Source organism: Cydia strobilella, chromosome 1, assembly GCF_947568885.1.
Source record: "Cydia strobilella chromosome 1, ilCydStro3.1, whole genome shotgun sequence".
In the NCBI taxonomy this organism is placed as follows: Eukaryota; Metazoa; Arthropoda; class Insecta; order Lepidoptera; family Tortricidae; genus Cydia; species Cydia strobilella.
Genome location: NC_086041.1, coordinates 34,553,343 through 34,578,310, shown reverse-complemented (window position 1 = coordinate 34,578,310; position 24,968 = coordinate 34,553,343). Strand labels below are relative to the sequence as shown.

General features: G+C 37.7%; 1 protein-coding gene across 2 annotated transcripts in view; it reads right to left on the bottom strand.

Annotated features, from left to right (window-relative positions):
* The window catches only part of LOC134745208 (pyrokinin-1 receptor-like), a 74,752-nt gene that overhangs the window by 45,503 nt on the left and 4,281 nt on the right, over nucleotides 1–24,968 (bottom strand). For both annotated transcript variants that reach the window (XM_063679208.1, XM_063679214.1), the window contains exon 2: nucleotides 10,761–10,867. In XM_063679208.1, coding sequence (XP_063535278.1) covers nucleotides 10,761–10,867 — 107 coding nt within the window. The remainder of the gene's footprint in view (nucleotides 1–10,760; nucleotides 10,868–24,968) is intronic.

Sequence of the window (24,968 nt, the reverse complement as noted above, 5' to 3'; positions counted from 1 at the left end):
ATTTAATTTCTACTATTTTATGTCGCACCATACTGTTATTGACGTGTCAGGGTGCGTAGCCAACGTGTAATCGTTAACGCTTCGTAGCAAACGAAACGCAACCGTCACTGTCACACTAGTAGGGAAGAGAAATAGAGAGAGATGACTAAGATACGCTACGGAGCGTTAACGATTGGCACGTTGGCTACGCGCCCAGGCCCCGTAGACAACATGCCAATCGCTAACGCTCCATAGCGAACGAAACGCAACTGTCACTGTGACACTAATATAGAAGAGTGATAGAGGGAAGACTTCCGGTTCGAACGCCATCTTGATAGTAGCCTCGTGATTAATTCCTTTGTTTTTTGCTCATTAATATTGTTTAAAGTGTAATATCGATAGCTTTATTATACAATAATCGAATGTGATAGTGTGCAGTGAATGGAGAATTAATCTCAAAGCGTGTTTAACCACCATTTTGGAGTCAACGGCCGGTAGTCCACGTGCTTCTCGTAAAATCCAGCTATCGGTTTTACGAGACAACTACAACAACCACCGAACAGCGTCGTGCTCTAAGAGCATTTATTTTGTTCCTACCCTTTTACGTGACATTGGCTACGGGCAACACCGCCCTCAAGTCCATCAAGAAAAGAAGAAGAGTGATAGAGGGACACAAAGCGATTCGATGGCGAAGCGATAGCGATTGTCACCTTGGCTAGGCCGCCTGGTTCTTGACGGGTATCTAATCTGTAGCCAAATCTCTATGTATGAAAAGTGTCCATCAAAAAACAGTAATTAGGCGGCGCCACCATACACCGAAATACTACCAAAAACAACCTACATAATTTGGTCGGGTTATTTGTTGCCTTAAATGGTTCATGTTATACTCATGTCCCAGAGCCTAACTAGCGCCACCGGAGAAATTAGGAAGTATTATTTAAAGCTGAAAGCGGTCACTTTTGCAACAATTCTGCCATAAGAGATTGGCATCCTTTCTATACCATCCATATGTATGGTATTTATGGTATTTACTTCATTGCCGTAAATTATGTTTTTTGAGCGTATGTGGTATGATTATGTACTCATTAGGTTGAATAAAAAGATTATAACTAAAGTTGAATCATAAAATCCTAACTAAAATGTACCCAAATCGTCCACCGAAAAGACACCAATTTTCCGTTTTAGACACAATCAATTTATTGTATTTATTTAGCTTTGATTAGAATAGAGGGCAAATAAATTTCTTCGTTTCTGAGATGTTCTAAATTTGAATCTAATTAAGGTATCGGTTATCGATAACGTAGTTAAAATTACGATGAGATACAGGTTTGTTAATATAGGCCGTTAGCTTATCGGTTCAGAATATAATAGCATAGCATAGGTAGGTACATATTATAAAAATACCGGTGTTTCCTGTAACAGGAGCAATAAATTAAACTGGAGGCTGTACGCCTCAAACTAACCAACATTTGTTCAGCAACTTTTTAAAATTATGAAATTTTTAGATTATACCTTTTTCATACTAATTAAATATTATTTTCAATGTACGCTGCCATCTGTGTGTTTGACGTTGCTTGTCACCCTTTAAACATAACAAATTTTGCAATACATTGCGGCTTAGAATAAACTTTAAAGTGTAATAAAAATCAAAACACAAGTTATTTTTAAAAGTTGCTGAACTAATGTTGGTCAGTTTGAGGAGTACAGCCTACAGTTTAATTTATTGCTCCTGTTACATGAAACACCCGGTATTATAGGGAGGTTATGATATAGATGTAGATAAAATAAATTATTTTACACCATGCAAGAAATAAAGCACCTGAAGATTAAAAGAGAAACGTTATTCTTACACATAATTTCTATTTTAAAACCCGCATAAAAAATATAAAGAGTAAGTAATTTAATCTTGACGTCACATGCTAGTGTTTCATATAAATTTCATAGTAGCAAATCGTTTTGACAGTTCGAAAAAAGAAACTGATTTGACTATGTATATGTATAATATTATAGGACATTCTTACACAGATTGACTAAGTCCCAAGGTAAGCCCGAGGAGGCTTGTGTTATGGGTACTCAGACAACGATGTATATAATATATAAATACTTAAATACGTAGAAAACACCCATGACTCAGGAACGAATATCTGTGCTCATCACATAAATAAATGCCCTTACCGGGACCGAACCCAGGACCATCGGCTTCACAGGCAGGGTCACTACCCACTAGGCCAGAAAGGTCGTCAACTATATAGTAGCCCTTTAGGTTTCACGTAGTCAAAGAGTCACTTTTGACCCTAAGTAGTGTCAAAGATAGATATAACTCCGTAATAGATGGATACAGTCTAAGAAAAAAACGTGCCTCGAAAATCAAGAATATTTGATTCTCGATCAGAGGGCGCTACTAGCTTTGGCCTACTGTCGTATAGATGGCGTTGACGGTTTCGTTTGTTATTTAACAATTTTAAAATGCACTTATTAAAAACTAACGACACAAGCTATGTATACTAAGAATCATATTTATGATAAGATATAGGATATAATATTGTTTTTCTTTATGTTATTCTCGAACTCCCCATCGGCACACAAACCTCCATAAGGTTTTGCCTACGATGGGTCTTGTAATAATCTAAAAAACTGTAATTTGTTTCCTTATTCAATAAAAAAAAAAAAAAAAAAAAAAACGCTTAAAAGTGAAAGAACATGGGTCAAAATCATAAAAATAATTAATGCAAATAAAAAAATCATTTATCCATATTTAAATACATTTTATCTTATATTTATAAATCTTCATTTTTAGTTTTAAAGTGGGTCGACAGATGGCAGTGAATTTACTGGGGTTACAAAATTTACTATGACAGTACCGCTCTAGTATAAGTTACTCTATGGTAGTGTTATTTTAGCATTATTCTCAGTAAAGGATGGGACCCATCAGAACGGCGTCTTATCAAAGTCCCCATTGATCATTGTCATAATGTTGTTATTACGAGTCTTCGGGAAATGGGTTTCCGTAATTTATCAGATGGCTTAAAATAGCCAGTTTTGGAGCCATTGTTGCCCCTTGGACGTTAGTAAGTTTCAACAATCAATCAATCAAACTTTTATTGGTAAAATAGAAGTATTTTATATGTTTGTCTGTATAGTAACTAAACTAATAAATAAAATAAACTTACAAATACTTGAACCCAGGATCACCCTAGCGTCGCAAATCGGGTCACTACTAACTAATACCAACTAGTTTACCGTGGTCATTTACATACATATATAAAATGAAATAAATTAAGATAATATTGTCTTCGGTTACCGCGATAGTTACTCATGAAATAAAACTATGAAAACGGATTATCCGTTCATCCGTTCGTTAATCCGTTTTCATAGTTTTAAAATAAGATAATTCCAAAAACATTTTTTTTTTTTTTCATTTTTGCCTTGAATATAAAAAGGTCGTAAATATTGTTTTCTGATTTGTCACAAGAAAATATAATTAGTTAATTTCTTATTGGTGGATTAATAATTTATTTATACCTAAAATAGAAGTCCCACAACTGGTGACCCCGACATAAATTTATCGAATATTGTGTGCTGTGTAAGAAAATATTGCTAGCAAATTATACAGAATGCCAGATGTAGGAAGTAACTGCGATTCGAATGAATGAACTCTGCTGCTGCTCTGATGCTATAATGGGACATGCTAAAGACATCCCAAAAAATTAGGGGCGATAGAATAAAAGTTTCACTTTAAAAAAACAACGAAAATTCCGTTGCCGCAAATCTGCAGCAGTGACGCTGCTGCAGCCACAATCCGAATGTTAACTATACGGAACCTTTGAAACTGAGGTAGCTATGTAAACAATCAAATCATATCGATAACATTCTATTTTTACATATGTAAAATAAATAATGTTATTATTATTATTTGTATCTCCGTTACAAACTCTCGGGGTTTCAGGCCCGGTCATTTATAAGGCGTGCGTGGGGATATAGATCCAAAAAAACTGAATGGTATACAGGGTGACCTTAGCCATTGGACAAACCCTGAAAGCCATTGGACAAACCCTGAAATCATATTGGATTAATGAAATATTGTTTTGTTTCCAAATTCAGAGGTTTACCCTTTGTGCCCCCTTTTCAATTTTAAAAGTAATCCCGTCCAGAGGCAATCGCCCAAACCGATACCCAATATGTCGCGGTAAAACCGATTGTTGTTGACAAAAAACTGCGGCCCGCTATTTGGAGGGTTATTTTGTTGCGGCCCGTATTACCATAAAACGCTCAGAGCACGAACCCTGACCACAGATTATATAGCGCTAGTAGATACGCCACTCTTTGTTATAGGTTCCTGTTACCAGTCATCATCATCATATCATAATTATTCCACGCAGACGAAGTTGCGGACAAAAATGTAATATAAATAAATACCGCACCAATAAATAAACACGAGCGAGAAACTCTTGCAAGTTAAATCATCATCAATTTCAAATTAATATAATATATTATTTATAATTGGAATATAATTTACCTAGCATTAAAATCCACTTAAAATTATACGATGAATATGTACGAAATGTCAGTTGATATTTACTAGTTGCTTTTCGGTGAAGGAAATCATCGTGAGGAAACCGGACTAATCCCAATAAGGCCTAGTTTCCTTTCCGGGTTGGAAGGTCAGATGGCAGTCGCTTTCGTAAAAGTTAGCGGGCTTCACGCTCCCATAAGCCGTGGCAAAATGCTGGGATAACGCGAGGAAGAAGAAGAATGATTTAGAAATTACTTGGTGTCGATATTGATAACACTTGAGTCTATATTTAATGAATGACAAGCACTGGTACAGTCGTTATCAGATATATAAAAGAATCAATGCACACACACACACACACACACACACACACACACGCACGCACGCACGCACGCACGCACGCACGCACCCACACACACACACACACACACACACACACACACACACAACTAAATGATGCATGCATACCGCGCATGCATAATAAATGGCACCATAATTTTCCAACTAATTAATTAATTTGTAATATTAGGATAATGCTTGGCAGAGGGAACAGAAAAATCTATAGTTTAAGTTACCTACACCATAATGTCTTTATGTTTCTGTGTTTTTTTCCATCGCTGTACCATTTTAAATTGTGCCTGGTAATAAACGTATTTTTATTTTTTTTATATCAGAGCGGCCGAGGTGCTCAAAAATATCTGAACACGCACTCTAACGCCTTGACAATAGAGACGTGTTCAGATATTTGCGAGCACCTCAGCCGCTCCGATATATCTGATGACGACTGTACGTAAAAACGTACCCCGATACGCCGTACGCAGATTTTTCTAGAAAATAAAAGTCCTCGAAAAATCAGGCTATGTCTATTAATTAAATTCCTGTATTTATAGAGAATGGCATATCTGCTCCGTATGGATTTATGCAATCTGTGGCCTGACTAAATCTGTCACGGAAGAGGCCGACGAGGGTTGGTCATATACACATCGTCACACTCTTAAATGCCTACTTAGGCTTCATTGGGAACACTACTCCATGATATAGACAGAAGGAATACATGAATTGTGTCGTTTTCAAGCAAAAGGTACCATTGTCGCTTGCCATAAGGACGCTCTGACAGGTTTTTCGTGTAAAGATACAAGCAATTTTCGTCCTTATGGGAAGCGACAATGTGGTACCTTTTGATTGAAAACGTCACAATAGCCAGCCAGCTCGTAAATGCTCTCTTTATTTTGTCGACCGATCTGACCTAGTGGGTAGTAACCCTGCCTGTGAAGCCGATGGTCGTGGGTTCGAATCCCGGTAAGGGCATTTATTTGTGTGATGAAAACAAATATTTGTTCTTGAGTCACTGTGTATGGCACTTAAAAATGTAGGTGTTGAAAAAAAAAAGGTTAACTCGGGTAAAGTTCATTGCCGTCCATTGTCTTTGTGACGGCCGGCATTTGCAAACTAAGATAAGGAATCCACAATGCATCCTCATTGGTTATCTTTATGGGGAGGCGAAGCTTAGCCTAAACAACAATTAATAAACTGTCCTTACTACCTATTGTTTGTCTCATTACCTGCTTTTACCCTTTTAATATGAAGATAAAGAATACTAAATGCATCGTAATGAGGGCTAACGCGTATGAATTCGCCGCTAGGGGCGCTAGTGTAGATGGTGGTCTTTTCCATAGTTCGAAATGTCAAATGTCACTTGTCACTTCAATGACTGACAGCTGTTCTTTAGTCTTTTGGACCACCATCAACAGAGGCGCCAACTGGTGAGCAAAAAAACGATAGCCCTCATTGGTTATCTCTATGGGAGGCAGAGTTTAGCTCGCTTGTAAGGATTGAGGTCATTTTTTTCTGAACTGGTTCACCGCCAATGTCCCCGATAGTATGGGAGACCGAGGTAAGTTTTGACAGTGGAGAGTTGTGACATCGTCGATTTTTTAGAATATAGTTAACTAATAACGAGCTCGGAATAGCGCGCGTTTGTTAGTTGTTAAGAGGTTCCAAAAAATCGAAAATGTCACAACTCTCCTCTGTCACAACACCTCGGTCTCCCCTACAAGCGCAAGACTGCCATTTTCCATGTTTCTATTGAGTGCCCTTAGGCTTAACTCACTAAAGTGGCCGTTAAACCCCTTAGTCTAAAGATTTACTCCTGTCACTATCAGTCTTAAGTAGTCTTGTCTTTTCCCAGGCTATTACAAGAGGATTTATCGTTGTCGCGAAAGGATCTATAATATTGTTCATGGATTTATTCCGAATCCGATTTGGGCTGTAAGTATGCACACTAGGGAAACTTGTTTTAGACGCTCTTTTCTTCTCACTAGCGCCACTGAACTGAATAATTGTGATTATTTAAAATTAACTGCATTACTATCTCTATTTATTAAAACCATAAACATAACAAAATTAGAGTTTTGAATGATTCACGGTTAGTTTCACTAGACTTATATTGACCGGGATAAAAAAAATATCGAAATATCGATAAAATAAATAAAATAAAATAAATATGTGGGGGGAAAAATCGGGAGCTCACAAATAATACAAAAGGTAATCACGGTCTATATCCCGGTCAATATAAGTCTAGTGATAACAAAATTAATTCTAAACTTACAATAAAAAGTAACCTTAAATTAAAACTACATACAAAACTAAGACTAATACCAAAAAAAGTCATACTATATTATGTATTTAGGTAAATAGTAAATTTAGTAAATTTATTAGGAAAGAATTCATTTTCTATTTCATAAAATTATCTAAATTCTAATTTTACTGTACTGTTATGCTATTATAATTTTGTTACATTTATGGAAGAATATTATTAAAAATTTTACAGAACAGTTTTCCTAGAGATATGCAAGTAGTAACGGAAATAACTGCATTTAGATAACTTATTTGGAACATGAGCAATATGACATGAGTCATTATTGAAAATTGAGATAAGAGATAACAGGTACGCTCCTAAAAATTAAATTACATAACACTCGTCACATTCACGCGTCATCTCCCAATAAATGCACGATTGTGCGAACAAGCTGTGAGTCAAGTGTGATGTAGATATGTGTATACATAATGAGTAAGTACTGTTAGTATTTCACCTATACAATATCTTGGTATAATGTGCATTGCGTCTCACACTCTAACTAAGCAAAATGTCGATCTACGAACTCAAAACACGCATAGATCGACGAATCCAGCAACGTAAAAACTATTATAATGTATTCACAAGGTACCTAAATACAAAATACAGTACGTAGCGGCCCCCTTTTTTGAATATCTATCATTAATTTAAAATAATCACAATTATTTAGCAGTGGCGCTAGTGAGCACGTTAATGGGCTATTTATTTAAAAGTAATTGGATAAATCTTATTTAGTATGAGTTGATTTTTATGTGACAATTGGATGTCAACTGGAGCTGCGTTACTATTGTGATATCGATATCGCAAATCAAGATCACGTTTTAAAGTTGAAATCCGCCCTTTATATTGCGGATCCAACTGTAAATAGTGATTTAACGCGTATCAAAAGTTCCGGTCACGCGGCAGCTCGGTCGGTTTACTTCTTAAAGTTTTCAGAACTTTAAGAGATTTATCCCGCCTATTTATAACACTCAGCAGAACTGTTTCAATGGCTACACGTATACGTGAGAAATACTTCAACAGAAAATTCTAGTCCACTAGACTTATATTGACCGGGATATAGACCGTGATTACCTTTTGTGTGAAACTAAAAGTGAATCATTCAAAACTCTAAATTCTAGATTGTCTAGGTTTAGAAAAAGATCTGTTGGAATTCACTTTTCTGTTCAAAATCGCTCTAACACTATTCTACGTGATGTCTTTCAGTTTGATATACAGCGTAGAATACAACCTATAATGTTTTTAAATTTATCAAAACTGCTTGTAAATCATGCTTTCACGCAGTCATACAGGAAGTAATAGCGCGTAATATGGCTATTATTAGAAGTAATATTGGCATATTAATTGCAAAGATATATATTTAATAGATTTTTAAATAAAGTCTGGTCAGAAAGTTTTAAGTCAAATGTTTTTTCTACATATTAAGCTAAGACCCAAACGGAGATGGCGGGACGACCTCGACACATTTTGTGTGGAGTGGCGGGAATGTGCTTTGGATAGAGCCAAGTGGCGGGAAAGAGGGGAGGCCTTTGCCCAGCAGTGGGACACACTAACAGGCTAATAAAAAAAAGCTAAATATAAGTAGTACAATAAAATTTTTAACCTATCAATATAATATATTTCATTAATTAATGAATGTTTATAAGCATTCCTTTCAGCAATAGCTGTTGGAAATATTTTCACATAAATTACCTATTTTCTATTATACTGAGCTGGCAATGGGGCTTTGCTTTTCAAACCTTAGGTATTTCAATAATAAGAAAAACGGCTGCCTTATATTTAATATTGTTTTCCTTACTTTGTGGTTTGAATTTCAACCTACACAGTAAATAACATTCCTTAGATAGAGCAAAATGGAAAACTAATAAAATGGCGGCTTGGGAATGCTTGGCATTCTATGGGCGCCGGACAAAAACGTGCTTCGATAAAAAATATTCATAGGTTTTCGCATTCTGTATAAAACGTGGCTGCTAAAAACAAAGGGAATAAATGCAAGTAAATAAGTTTTTGACAAAAATTTGATTTTTGGTACAAGCTTTTATCGCTGACTGTACTTCTTTACCACAGGCAACTATCGCTGCGTCTTACATAAGCGAACAGCGAAGCGAAGCGGGCAGACAAATCGCCTGATAGTAAGCGATTAACGGCGCCCATGGACACCTGCAACACCAGAGGGTTTGTAAGTGCGGTGCCTTGCCGGCCTTTAAGATGGGAGTACGCTTTTGTTAGGTTTGAAGGTCGCATCGGTCCGGATATACCGCAGCTGACAGCAGTGTATTCCACAGTGTGGTACTCGTAATATCACAAATGCACTGTAGATATAGTGCGACATAAAATAGAAATTAAATAAAATGGAACTAAAAAAATTCCACACTAAATTGTTGCCATGTTTAAGCATTTTACGTCAAAAATGTGACAGTCACAGGAAGTGGCGCGCTCAATGATTTTCTACAATCTCTTCTCGGACTATAGCTGATTGAACAAAAATAAGAATAAAGATAGTTTATTTTTCAAGTAGGCATATTACAAAGATAGATATAACTCCGTAATAGATGGATACAGTCTAAGGAAAAAACGTGCCTCGAAAATCAAGAAAATTTGATTCTCTTTCAGAGGGCGCTACTAGTTTTGGCCTACAGTCGTATAGATGGCGTTGACGGTTTCGTTTGTTATTTAACAATTTTAACGCATATCAGTGAAAGAACATGGGTCAAAATCATAAAAATAATTAATGCAAATAAAAAAAATCATTTATCTATATTTAAATACATTCTATCGTATTTTTATAAATCTTCATTTTTAGTTTTAAAGTGTGTCGACAGATGGCAGTGAATTTACTGGGGTTACAAAATTTACTATGACAGTACCGCTCTAGTATAAGTTACTCTATGCATATTACAATGCGCTTATGAACGTCAAATAAAGCTACGCCGGCTCTACCCCTACACCACTGCTCGAGAAGATTTAAATCCCTGTTCAACTGGATGAGGGTATCCCAATACGGGACCGGCAAGAAACTGGGCAGGACACATCCTTTCAAAATATCACTACATATTATAAAACAAAGTCGCTTCCTGTTGTCTGGATGGATGTCTGTCCCTATGTATGCTTAGATCTTGAAAACTACGCAACGGATTTTGATGCGGTTTTTTATATGGATAGAGTGATTCAAGAGGAAGGTTTATATGTATAATCATAGAGTAACTTATACTAGAGCGGTACTGTCATAGTAAATTTTGTAACCCCAGTAAATTCACTGCCATCTGTCGACACACTTTAAAACTAAAAATGAAGGTTTATAAAAATACGATAAAATGTATTTAAATATGGATAAATGATTTTTTTTATTTGCATTAATTATTTTTATGATTTTGACCCATGTTCTTTCACTGATAAGCGTTAAAATTGTTAAATAACAAACGAAACCGTCAACGCCATCTATACGACAGTAGGCCAAAGCTAGTAGCGCCCTCTGAACGAGAATCAAATTTTCTTGATTTTCGAGGCACGTTTTTTCCTTAGACTGTATCCATCTATTACGGAGTTATATCTATCTTTGGTATAATACATCATCATTGCACCCGTGCGAAGCCGGGGCGGGTCGCTAGTTACTAAATTAAAGACGTTTCTTACCAGATAGAAGGTATCCGTGGGATGCTCCAGACTCTTCCCATAGATGGCGAGCAGCCTCTGCACGTGGAACGGAGCCCAGCATACGAAGAACGACAACGCCACCGCCACTGGAGAACAAAATATCGGAATTAGCTAGGAGCATGAATTTTAAGTGTAAGTGTAAGGCCTGAGTGGACGCTCGAGTTGAGCGTGCAGCGGGGCGGGGCGTGCGGCGTACATGTTTAACAAATGCAAACGTATAGGAGCGGCCTTACGGCCCGGCCACGACATCGCGCGGCGGCGGAAGCGGCGAGCGGCGGCCATAGGTGGGAACGAAAGGTCCGACGTGTCTACCGATGTCGTGGCCGGGCCGTTAGTGCACGCTGCTCAAATCACTTGTGAGCCCGACGCCACGCTGCACGCCCCGCCGAACGCTCCGCTTCGAGCGTCCACTCAGGCCTTACACTAAGAAGGATGCCTACCGTTTTTACTTCCCGTGAGATTCAAATGTCTCTAATAAACTGTGATCGGCAAAGTCGGTGGGGTGCCACACCGCAGGATTCCAAGTAAATCTTGATATGGACATGATATGACTCGAATGCCGCGATCTTGTTCGAAAAAGTAATTTGAGTGTTATTTATTTAAAATTAGAAACATTGTAGCAGGAAGTAATACAACACGAATCCCGGTATTCCCGGAGCATAATCCGTATTAGCATAATGAGTTAGGCCTGTCAGTTAGAACAAAAATTTGACAGTTCCGCACAACTGACAGCCTGATATCGTCCGGCGAACTGATAGTCAGTGCAGAGATTAAAACGCAGAGATTCAAATGTCTCTAATAAACAGTATAATCGGCAAAGTCGGTGCCACACCGCGGAATTCCAAGTAGAAATCTTAATTGATATGGACATACTCAAATGCCGCGATCTTGTCCGAAAAAGTAATTTGAGTATTAGAATATTGAGTGTTATTTATTTAAAATTACTATAACGCTACAGAGATAGACAGACAAATTAGTAATACAGTAGAAAATCTAATTTAACACCGTAACCCAGGTGTACTAAAGTGGGTACCAGGGGCGCTAATAGGCTAAAATGAAGTATGACCATTTTTATAAACCTATAATAACTCCCTCGCCTTCACCATTGTTTAGATATTTTTAGTTTTAATGGCTACTCGTAAATATTAACTTGGTCTAGCCCGTTTTTATGACTTTGTTTTTCATAAAATGCTTACAGAATGTTAATCTGAAAGGTTGTTTTCGCCGGAAACCAATACATTATCACAGTTCTTACCGAATAAAAACTTTTTCTACTTTTTCAGTACAAAGGCATCGATTTTTTGTTAGCATTAGTATGAAATGAGCTCCGTTAAACAAGCATTGGAATCTCATCCCCCAAGGGGGTGAAAATCGGGTTGAACACTTACTTACTTGGTCAGCGCGATGACGCCGATGACCCAAAATGAGTGTTGGCCTCAGACACATCAAGAGCACGCCACTCCGCCCGGTCCTGCGCGGATTCACTCTCGCCCACCGATACGATGACCTACTGGGGCCCGTTTCTCAAAAGCTTGTAACTTGAAATACAAGCGGATGTCACTTTTTGACAGCTTTTGTTAGAAAGGGACTTCCACTTGTATTACAAGCTACAAGCTTTTGAGAAACGGGCCCCAGGACGACGTCCAGGCGGCCGACCCTAATATTTATGCTCTCTACCGCGCGATCCTCTCCCATCCTTTCGAGTTGGCCAAGCCAGCGGAGACGATGTGCTTTGATCTCACCAATTATATTCGGCTACGAGTTCTTCAATGTCGGCATTTCTCCGAATCCTACAACTGCCATTATGGGAATTTTATTTTAATTTGACTGCAATATTATTATTAATTCTGACATATATATTAACCAGGGTGCCCTAGCAATATATACATTTTGACTGCTTTTACTCTGCAAGAGATAATTATTTGACATTGATAATATTTTGACATAGGTAGGTAATTTTTTACATTGGATTTAGTATAATTATTATTTTCTAACATTTTATTTTACTGTATTTGACTTTTACTTTAGTTTTATTTTATGATTACTTGATTGTTTGATTTTTATTTATTGATTATTATTATTTATGATTAATTGATTCATTTTTTACTTAATACTGAATTGTTTTAATGATTTATTATTATCTTTTACAATCTGACGATCTTTTTGTGAGTTCGTGTTATTTAGAAGCATTGTGACATTGTTAAATACTATGTAGTTTTCAATAAGAAATAAATTAATCTATCATAGTCTCTTTTGACGGGTCCCAGAATCTTTTTTAACACCTTACGCTATATGGGGCATTTTCTATGAAAAGGGACCTTATTGTCGATGGCGCTTACGCCGCACAGCGTCGCGCGGCATTGTATTTATATCGGAGCATCGTTAATAATGGCGTAAGCGCCATCGACAATAAGGTCCCTTTTTATAGAAAATACCACATATGACTGAAGGCTGTGTCACGCGAACGAAGTCTCGGGCAAATACTAGTCAGTTTATTATCGTAAAAAGATGGACGACCTAAACACGCCGTTATCCCCCAGTCTCCATTCGTAAGAGATTAAATATATTTAATACGACACGGAAACGACATGACAGAGGGACTCGATCTGTTACAGGACTTTTAGGCTATAACTTTTAGCCTTTGTAGGTAATGTTCGCGAATAGAGGCGCAATTTGACTTGTGAGTGACAGAAAGGTACGTGCCACCACTTCAAACTAAAGGGGCCGACTGACTATCAGTCCGCCGGACGATATCGGCCTGTCAGTTAGAATAAAAATTTGACAGTTCCGAACAACTGACAGGCCGATATCGTCCGGCGGACTGATAGTCAGTGGGCCCCTTGAAACAACAACAAGACAAAAGTCCGAAACTGTTAATTTGGTTAATGTTATAAATACACTCTCAAGTCTTTGACCAGTGTGTGTTGCCAGTGATGACATACGGATCTGAGACGTGGGCGCTAACAATGGGCCTCATAAGAAGGCTCAAGGTCACGCAAAGGCAATGGAGAGAGCTATGCTCGGGGTTTCTCTGCGTGATAGAGTCAGAAATGATGATATCCGCAGAATTGCAAACCTTAAGTTGCAGTGGGCGGGGCACATTGCTCGCAGAACTGATGGCCGGTGGGGCCGGAAGGTTCTGGAGTGGCGTCCGCGTACCGGAAGACGAACTGCCGGTAGACCTCCAACAAGATGGAGCGACGACCTGGTGAAGGTCGTGGGAATTCGGTGGTTGCGAGCGGCACAGGATCGGTCGGAGTGGCGAGCCTTCGGGGAGGCCTATATCCAGCAGTGGACGTCTATCGGCTGACATGATGATGATGATGATGATGATAAATACACTACCATCAAAAGTATTTAGGCACCCGCGAGTGTAAGTCCTAATGTTTGGAGAAATGTTATCATTAACATAAACTGTATCGACTAGTAGAACAAAATAGCGAGTGTTTATTTTTTTGAATTTTTAGTCGGTTCGATTCTCGGCCGAGTTTTACACCATGCATGAAATGCACCCGAAGATTAATAGAGAAACCATAGACAGCAGTTATTTTTAGACACAATTAATTTCTATTTTACATCCCGTATAAAACTATACAGAGTAGGTAATTTCATTGTGACGTCACATGCTAGTGTTTCATATAAATTCCATAGTAGCAAAATCGTTTTGACAGTTCGAAAAAGAAACTGATTTGACTAGTAGTCAAATATCCTATTTGATAGTGTCAGGTCCGTATTGAAGTTCGAATAAGGCCGCTAGGCGAAATCATCATGATGGAAGCTATTTTTAAAAGGAGAAGCCTGCTATGGGTGCATTGCAATATAGAAGTCAAAATAAGTGATTATATGTAAATGTATGATTTAAATTTTTAGGACCAAAGTTAAGCGAAGGACTGAGAAAATGGCATAATAAAAATAAAGCAGAATAATTTCACGAGTAAAGTCTCAAATTAAATTTTGCGTCAAAGTTAATTATGCTAATTTAGTAACATAAACTTTGATGTAGTTTCGTTTCACATGAGTTATGATAAAAGAAATTTAACACTTATTTGTGGTATTTTCTATAAAAAGGGACCTTATTGTCGATGGCGCTTACGCCATTATTAACGATGCTCCGATATAAATACAATGCCGCGCGACGCTGTGCGGCGTGAGCGCCATCGACAATAAGGTCCCTTTTCTTAGAAAATGCCCCATTTTAAAACCCACACAATAGGGTATTTGACTACCAGTCAAATCAGTTTCTTTTTTCGAACTGTCAAAACGATTTTGCTACTATGGAATTTATATGAAACACTAGCATGTGACGTCACAATCAAATTACCTACCTATAGTTTTATACGGGTTTTAAAATAGAAATTGTGTTTAAAAATAACTGCTGTCCACGTTTCTCTATTAATCTTCTGGTGCTTTATTTCACGCATAGTGTAAAATAATTTATTTTAATTATTACAGTCAAATACCACAGAATAACTAATAGTACTACCGTACAGAAAATTCACTCCTTCACAAAAGCCAGATTTAGGTATAAAATTATACCTACACTCGCCGCCTGCAAGCAAAATTGAAACTTATAACCGCGCACGAACCGTGAATCTTCTTTGCGCGCCGCAGTTTTATGACCGAGCTGCGAGTGTCGGCACGGGGTTGTCACTTGACAAGTTTTTGTACCTATACCTACTGATTTATTATTTTTAAGATAAATATGTAGGAATTACAAACGTTGATTCTGTAAACATAAAATTTTTAGCCGGAGATAGTATGTCTGATTCTCACGGAAGTAGGTATGCCACATAAGTACTTATTCCTTTGAAAATATGTCGGTCAATATAGTCCGGAATTTTTAAAAAATGTTTCTTTCTGCTTCTTGGTTCTTCCGTTTATTCAGACATCCGTAAACAGAACATTATCTTTTATACAGATTAAATCGCGATTTAGGTTTCGAAGCCATTGCGTATTTTCAAATTTTTCAATTTTGCGCGAGCGCCACGTGAGCACGTGACACGACTATCGTGCGAGCCGAGCGGCAGCCCACTGCCATACACCTGCCCGGGCGGTGCGCCGGCCAAATATACCTAAACTGCGCAGTGACACCCCCCTGCAAATACCGTATAATTAGAGCAGCGTCATCTTAACGTAATTTGAATGTTAGCATGTAAGGTTTATCTGTTAGTGCTAATAGTATATCCATACTAATATTATAAATGCGAAAGTCTGTCTGTCTGTCTGTCTTTTCTGTCTGTGTGTTTCCTCTTCACGCTTAAACCGCTGAACCGATTTAGATGAAATTTGGCATAGAGATAGGTTGAGTCCCTGAGAAGGACATAGGATAGTTTTTATCCCGAAAATCATTGCTTAAGAAAGTAAAAAGCGGGGTGGAATTGAGATAGTTAACGAAGTGCCTGCTAATTGTTGTGCATTATTATGCTCAAATTTAGATTGGTATGAAAAATTTTCCAGGCGCTATTCTTACTCTAGCTGCGGTTACTAAGTCCACGCAGACGAAGTCGCGGGCAAAAGCTAGTATTAAATAAATGAAATAAATGAAATCTGTTTTTCAACACAGTCAATACAGGGGGACCCAAAATTGCGTTGACAAATAATTTTTAGGAGTATTTTTCTTATATGTTATTTAAAAAATGTCATTAAGAGTCCCCGGCAAGCTTGGCCGAATTTCACCTTCCCATACAAACGGATTGTAATGAAACTTAATTTGCACATACAATAACATGACATGAGGTATATCTAGGTCTGAAATTAATTTATATAGCTCCAGTTTCAAAAACAAACGAAATAGAGCAAAAACTCGTGTATGAAAAACGTAAATTCGATGGTATCTGATGCTACATTTAACTACTAATTTCAGACATACTCATTTATTTATAATAATCCCAGGTAGCAAAATGACGTCAGGGACGTCATAATGACGGCATTATTACGTCATAATGACGTCGCTGACGTCATAATGACGTATAAATGCTACTGGGGATATTTCATATTACACGTCATAATTGGATAGATATAGCTTATCCTATTGTAAGTTGGGATCATCCTGCAAAGGACTTGTTCATAAAACACAACATACTAACCGTACCTAGTTTTTACATCTTGGAAATGGCTAAGTATGTTAGAAGTAATATTAACCACTTCCATACCAACGCTGATGCGCACGGCTCCATCACGCGACGGCGACATGACCTGAGCTTGCCACACACGACTGGCTAAAACTAAAAAATGCCTTAACTTCATTGGTCCAAAGATTTATAATAAGATCCCCGAGTTACGCTTCATTTGTACGTCAAATGAAAACAAAATTAGTCAAAGATGCATTGTACACCCAGGGACCGGCCCGCTATCCCTTATCGGGATTTTATAAGGGTATTGCATAAGGCTTAACTCACCATACCCTTTGCCAGACAAAAACCCTTTGTTTTGCTTTTAAAAACCCTTATATAAAGCTAGCATTTGAGTAATCGGTAGCCCAAATACCCTTACAAAACCCTTATCAACCGCTCACCAACACCTTGCATATTGCTTATAAGGGTTAGCCTTATAAAGGGCTTCCCTTTTAGCATATAAGCGTGCTAATTTAAGACGTCTACCTTGTTCATAAAGCACACTGTTCTTCGTAATAAGGTTGATATTTGTATGTAGGGATTTTTCTGAGAGATAGACGTGTGCACTGTTTGAAGATTTATTTGTGACTGGATTTGACAGATACATGCATACATTAATACGCTCACTCACACATGCTTAAAACGCAACTAACATACCGCCCACCAAAAGGGCATCGACCTTTTTTAAGACTACATAGGTATAGATACAACTCATCTACAAAATTGTACATAGTATTTGACTATAACAAATTGTATGATTATAACTACATAAATGCATGCAATTGCATTGACAAACTATAAAACTATGTATAGTAAGGGAAAGCAAGTATGAGAGAGTATAAGTTAAGCAAGTTAGGTGAAATTCAATTACTAAAAGTGATACAATTCTTATTCGCAATTATTACGACAGTATTCAGTTACAGAACTAAGTAGAAGATTTGAAACATAGCTACATGCAAAATTAATTTAACGTGGAGCATTAAGTGAATTAAGATTCTGTATGAACAGGCATAAGGCACAATTTAGAGATAGTTCTTTTTACGATTGAATCGCCACTTTTAATACTGTATACACGAGTTAAGTTATCCGCGCACGCGGGTTTATCCACTATGTCTCCAAGCTGTCATTTCCCAGGTGTATACCAATTCTAGGTGTATAGCCACGGTGGCCATGCATATGAAAATTGCTATGTAGGCCTTACATGTTTTAGCACCTCTACCTCTAGACACAAAAAATTGATAAGGTCCGGCAAAATGAACATCACTATTCAGGGTCATCTCATATTGTATATGTAAGGTTCTTCGGTGGGCTTCGTGCATGATGAGGTATGTGAAGTGACATTTGACTAAAATTATAGGATGCTTTCGTTCTTCATCTAACTTAGAATGGCACAATCTACCGCCCACCCTGCGGATATCGCTTGCGTCAAGGTAAGGGTTTAAAGTTCTTAATATGCTCTTAGTGCTTACTCTTTTTCTTGTTTTTAAGCTTTCTACGTCTTCATTGAAATATTCTGCTTGCGCAACCCTTATACATAACAGTGCTTTTTTTACTTCTTGTGTTGTTACTGTAGTTTCCGTGTTTGTGTTTTTCTCTTTCAGGTACATCAAGAATCTTCTGGCGTAAACTATGGACTTCAGTAAATCAGGTAACGTATCATATTCTTCAAACTTCTCAGATAAGGTTTTATGGAGTTCAGTATTTTCATCTCTATTTAGGTTAACTTGTATTGTAACTTTTTTCATTTTCAGGTATGTTTCTTCTATTATTGGATGTTCTAATTGTTTGTTCTTATGTTTCAGCCAATGCGTTCCATGCCACCAGAGGTCGCAGTTCTTCAATTCACTAAATGGCATGCCTCTTGATGAAATGTCAGCAGGGTTCTTCGTAGTTAGAACGTGGTACCATTGGTTTGGAATAATGTCTTGTATGGCAACATCTACAACTTCCTGCACGGTGTCTTCCCCGGTTTTCATGTCATTCATGGAAGAATCTTCCTTTATGGTTTTCGATGTAAGCCGATACTCCTTGCCTTCATCTACTGCAACTTGTTGGAGTGTCTTGACAGGAAGATAAGGCGCAGAAGTAGTGCCAAAAGTTACATGATCGCTTGTCTTTGTGGTTTGCTTTTCTTCCTCAATCAATGCGTGATGTGGTAAATATACCGTCTCATTGTTTACTTCCCTTTCACCTTCTTCAATGTAGTTTATTTTCATGTATTCTTCTATAGCTTGAACATACTCATTCTTCAGATTAGGTTCCCTTGCGAATATCTTTTCTTGTTGTTTCAGTCTCAGCATGGCGATGTCTCTTGTTTGTCCTTTTGGAGATAGATGTTCTTCTTTTTTGAATGGTAACGTTCCTATGTATCTTCCTTCTTCGTTTCTTGTATGAGTCTCCTTGTAAATCATCTTACACCTTTCTTCTTGTCTCGTGAGACTCTTCTTTGTATCTGTAGTATCTATCTCCCAAAATGCCTTCAACATGTCGTTCACGTAGACCTGATGATGCATCACAACTATGTTTTCTTCTAAAGTGTATGCTGTGCCTTCTGCGTCTCCGAATATTATCCAACCTAGGCTTGTTTCTTGTGCGCATGGAGTGCCAGGTGGACCTTTCATTACCTTTCCTTCTAGTATTTGTGCATACACTTTTACACCAAGTAGCATGTCTACTCGCCCTGGCTGATGAAACTTAGGATCAGCCAGAGTGAGTCCTTGTATGTGTGACCAGGCTTGTGGGTCATACTTAATCTTCCTTGATGGTAGTTGTGATGTGAGCTTCGAGGGCATTATATAAGCTTTGACATCTAGCTTGAAACTGTCATCTTGATTTGACAATACTTGAACATGTGCTACGCTGTTGATCTTGACCTGGAGGTCGCCGACACCGGTAACAGTTCCTCTCACAGGTGACCTCTTGACTCGCAGAGCTTGTGCTGCGCGTTCACTTAAAAAGCTTGATTCTGAGCCTGGATCAATTAAACAACGAAGGGGAGTCACGTGACCTTCGTCGTCCCTAATGGATATTATTGCAGTCGCTAGCAGGCTTTTGGATTTCTTGCAGGTAAAGTTACACGAAATTTCCACCACTTCTACTTCTTCATCATTCTGCGGGTCTTCTTCGTGGTGTGTCAGCTGACTGTGGTAAGCTTGAGTTTTCACTGACTCCTCATTCTGCGCTTGGTGTATCATGGTGTGATGCCTCTTTTTGCATATACGACATGAAAAGGCAAGACGACATCGTGATGCAGAATGTCCAGGTAGGAGACAGTTGAAACATAATTTAGTTTTCTTCACATAGTCAATTCTCTCCACAGGTGACATTTTCGTGAACTCTTGACAGTGACATAAAGTGTGTTCTTCCCTACATAAAACACAATTCTTTGATGATGTTGACACGTGGTAAGACTTTTCCTTAATTGTTTTTGATTCTTTAGGTACGGTAGCAGTGACAGGGTTAACCAGTTCCAACGTACGAAACTTTGACTCGAGATATTTCTTTAATTCAGTCCACTTAGGCAACTGGTCAGCACCTAAACTGTAGGCGTGTTCCACCCAATCCTTATGAGTTTCGTTGTCGAGTCGGTTCACGACTAGGTATATTATGAACGGATCCCACTCGTTTATATTCACTTGAAGATTTTGTAAATCATTCAAACATTGCGTCGTAGTGTCCAGTAAAAGTTTTATTTGACTAGATGTTTGCGTAGTAATCTTCTTTTGATTAAACAATCTCTTCAAAAGGGAGTTCACAATTAACCTCTTATTACCATACCTTTGTTTCAAAGTCTCCCAGGCCAACTCATAATTTTGTTCTGTAATCGTAACATGCTTCAATAAAGCAGCGGCTTCACCGGCGATACTTGACTTTAAATAATGCAGTTTCTGAACCTTACTAATACTCGTGTTGTTATGTACTAACGACGTAAACAAATCGTGAAACGTCGGCCACTCTTCATAATTATTAGAAAACACAGGTAAAACAATAGCAGGTAACTTGACATGTTGTTGTACAGCTTCGAACATCGTAATATCCATCGAACTTGTTCCTTGAACATGTGTGGGAGCGGCACAAGCGAGCGCGTCCTTGATATCACCTTGTAAACACAGGTATAACTCCTCCACGACATAATAATCTTCCTTAAGAAAGTACTGTATCTCGCCGCGCTCCTGCATTGTAGTATTCTGTACCAGCTGTTTATGCGCCGATGTAAATGTTTTCCAATAAGCGTCAATACACTGTGCTCGAGATTCTAAATAGCCTTTAGTTAAACGTTGTTTGGGACATTTCTTCAAATTAATTTCAGTTTTCTTTAATAATAACGCTGTATCCTCCAAAACACGAATTAACTGTTCGTTAGTACTCATATTGCAGTATTTACTTGTCTATTCACGTAAACAACACGATAACACAACTTAATAATCTTCACTTCATTTAATTTGTCATATTTCCTTACTTATAATTCGCACCTGCAGATAGCAACTAGGCTCAGGAATGCGATCCGCTATTGTTCTCGCCGGCCGGCTGGGCTTCGCTTATCTGGTTCCTCCTCCGGTTCGATGTCGACCAAATGTTCTTCGTAATAAGGTTGATATTTGTATGTAGGGATTTTTCTGAGAGATAGACGTGTGCACTGTTTGAAGATTTATTTGTGACTGGATTTGACAGATACATGCATACATTAATACGCTCACTCACACATGCTTAAAACGCAACTAACACACACATTACTTCGAATCCGAGCGATCGTCGGCGGCGACGGCGGCGTTCTTTGACTAGGCACGTATTTTCTTTCCTTTTCATACACTACCGTAGATATATACTAGTCCTGTCTTTTTCACGCAAAGGGAAACCTTTATAAAAAGCGCTTAAAGATAAGGGTAACCCTTATTAAGAGCTAGCCTTATTTTTGGTTAGCTTTTCGGTAAGGGTTAGTCAAAGATAAGGGTATGAATGGGCTTGCAGTTCAAAAGGGGAAGTCTTTCAATGTGTTAGCCGTGTTTAAGTGTCGCCCATTGAAAGGGTTTTATCGCGGAAAGGGTTGTCCGGTCCCTGGATTGACGAATTCTTTTTGTAAATAAGTATTTAGATTGTAATAGTAATAGTTGTTTGATCTATATTTAATATGTAATGTAATGTGTAATCGTAAACCGACGAACGTATAAAATGTAAAATTTTATGAATAAATAATTGAATTGAATTGAATAAGTACAAAGAGCAATCTAGCTAGGTAGTCGTTTTAAAATGAGAGCGGAACTATGCCTTTGTATGGAGAACCGAGCTTGCCGGGGACCCTTAAGGCTTACATTGCTCTGTGGGCTGAAATTCGGCTCATTGACATATAATCCAAAGTTGTTATTTTCATTTTTTTATTGAAATAGGTTTCGCCCAACAATGTTATGGCAAAGATAGATATAACTCCGTAATAGATGGATACAGTCTAAGGAAAAAACGTGCCTCGAAAATCAAGAAAATTTTATTCTCGTTCAGAGGGCGCTACTAGTTTTGGCCTACAGTCGTATAGATAGCGTTGACGGTTTCGTTTGTTATTTAACAATTTTAACGCATATCAGTGAAAGAACATGGGTCAAAATCATAAAAATAATTAATGCAAATAAAAAAAAATCATTTATCCATATTTAAATACATTCTATCGTATTTTTATAAATCTTCATTTTTAGTTTTAAAGTGTGTCGACAGATGGCAGTAAATTTACTGGGGTTACAAAATTTACTATGACAGTACCGCTCTAGTATAAGTTACTCTATGGTTATGGTAACTTTTGAATTTGGGACGATATGGCACAAAGAAATACTTTTTTTTTTTTCAAAAAAAAATGTATTCTTTTTATATTATTTTAACCCATGTTCTTTCACTGATATGTGTTAAAATTGGTAAATAACAAGCGAAACTGTCAACGCCATCCAGCCGAGAATAGGTCAAAGGCGGTAGCGCCATCTATACGAGAATCTATTTTTCTTGATTTCCGCTGCACGTTTTTTCCTTAGACTTTATTCATCTTATACGTAGGTCTTTGGTCTTATGTAAGCTGACAACTCGCGAAAGCGAAGCGAAGCGGCGCGGCGCGGCGAGGCGCACGGCGTTCTCGTTCGCAACGAGATCGCCCACGTAGGACACTTCTATAGGTATCAAAGGATTGATTCACCCCGCGCCGCATCGCTTCGCTTCGCGTTCGCGTGTTGTTCGCCTACGTAGTACGCTGCATTACTGTTGCTACAGTAGAAAGCGCTTATTGTTTAGTAGATATTTGCCATTTTCAAAATCTTTGTATTAGGTACTTTGTTTATGGCAATCCTGGACACGAAACCCTAAAAGCAACAGATTCCAGAATTTCAAGAAATAAAGCTTCAAATTTAATCCGTGCCAATGAATTAGTGCCATAAAAAGTTTTATTACAGCGTTCGTGATGAAATACTTTCATAGAGGAAACGAATATTGCTGGAGTTTATGAGTTTTATGACAATGGAAAATTAAAAGCGTTTTCGTATGAGCCGCCTACGGAATTATTTCCGACCTGTTGGATAACATCGTCAGGTGACAACCAAAACTTTACGATGTTAGCGACGAGTACCGAGCGGCGCTCGGGGGGAGACCAACGAGAGATCCCATTGCGAGTCATACCGAACGGACGTTAATTTGCTAATTATTTTTCTTTTTCTCTAATATTCCTTATATGTACTGTGTAGTGTTCTATATACCTTAAATAAATAGTATATAGGTAGTGCATTATTTGACCATTTTTATTGAAAAAAAACACAAAAAAATACATACGAGTTTGATACAATATACAGTTTTTTCGAGATTTTAATAAAATACCCTTAAAACGACAAGGGAAAAATTCCCTTGTCGTTTTAAGGGTATTTTATTAAAAGCTTGTAAAAATACAAACTCATTAGTCTCACAAAAGACACCCAACAATCGAGATGGAGGCAGTATCTCATAAATCAGGCTAAATAATTACAATTATAATTGCCACAGTCTGAGCAATAATTAAAAGACATTGTTCAAAATAAAAGGTAAATTAGGAGGCAATGTTCACAGATACCCGACTTGAAAGGGTGTGCTTTCGACAAAAGACGTTTCCGAATTTAGCTTTAGAATTAGTGATGTTACCTACTAAGAATGTTTTGTATATTCACCCTGGTAACTAATATTCCCTCGGTCGATTCTCATTTTAAAATTTGTTGTGGTTTTGATACGTTCTTGACGATCCTCTTGGTGATTGGCGAGCATCTAAAGCACGACTTCTATTCTATTCTTTTCTATTCTATTCTATGTTTAATATGAAATTACAGTTGTCTATGGTACTAACGAATTTCAAAATTTCATACTTTGAATGCACTTATATAAGTATGAAATTTTGAAATAAGGCAGGCTTAAAGAGGGTCCCCGGCAAGCTCGGCCGAATTGCACCTTCCCATACAAACGTAGTTCCGCTCTCATTTTAAAACTACGTGTTGGATTGTAATGAAACTTTGCACATACAATGACTTGAGGTATATCTAGGTCTGTACCTAATTAGTTTATTTATATAGCTCCAGTTTATGTTTTTGACGACCTGTCAGGCCTAGTGGGTAGTGATAGTGTGAAGCCGATGGTCCTGGATTCAAATCCCGGTAAGGGCATTTATTCAGTGATGAACACGGACATTTGTTTCTGAGTCATGGATGTTTTCTATGTATTTAAGTATTTATATATTATATATATCGTTGTCTAAGTACCCACAACACAAGCTTTATTGAGCTTACCGTGGGACTTGGTCAATTTGTGTAATAATGTCCTACAATATTTATTTATTTATAAAACAAACGAAATAGAGCAAAAACAAGTTTTGTACGAAAAAATTAAATTCTCTGTTTTTTTTTCTATGGTATCTGAAGCTACATAAACTAATTTCAGACTTAGATATACCTTATCTTATCGTAAGTACAAAGTTTCAGAGCAATCTAGCCAGTCATTTTAAAATGAGAGCGTAACTACGTTTGTATGAATAACCGAGCTTGCCGGGGACTCTTAAGAACCGGAAGTCCTTTAGCGCAGGTTCCATATT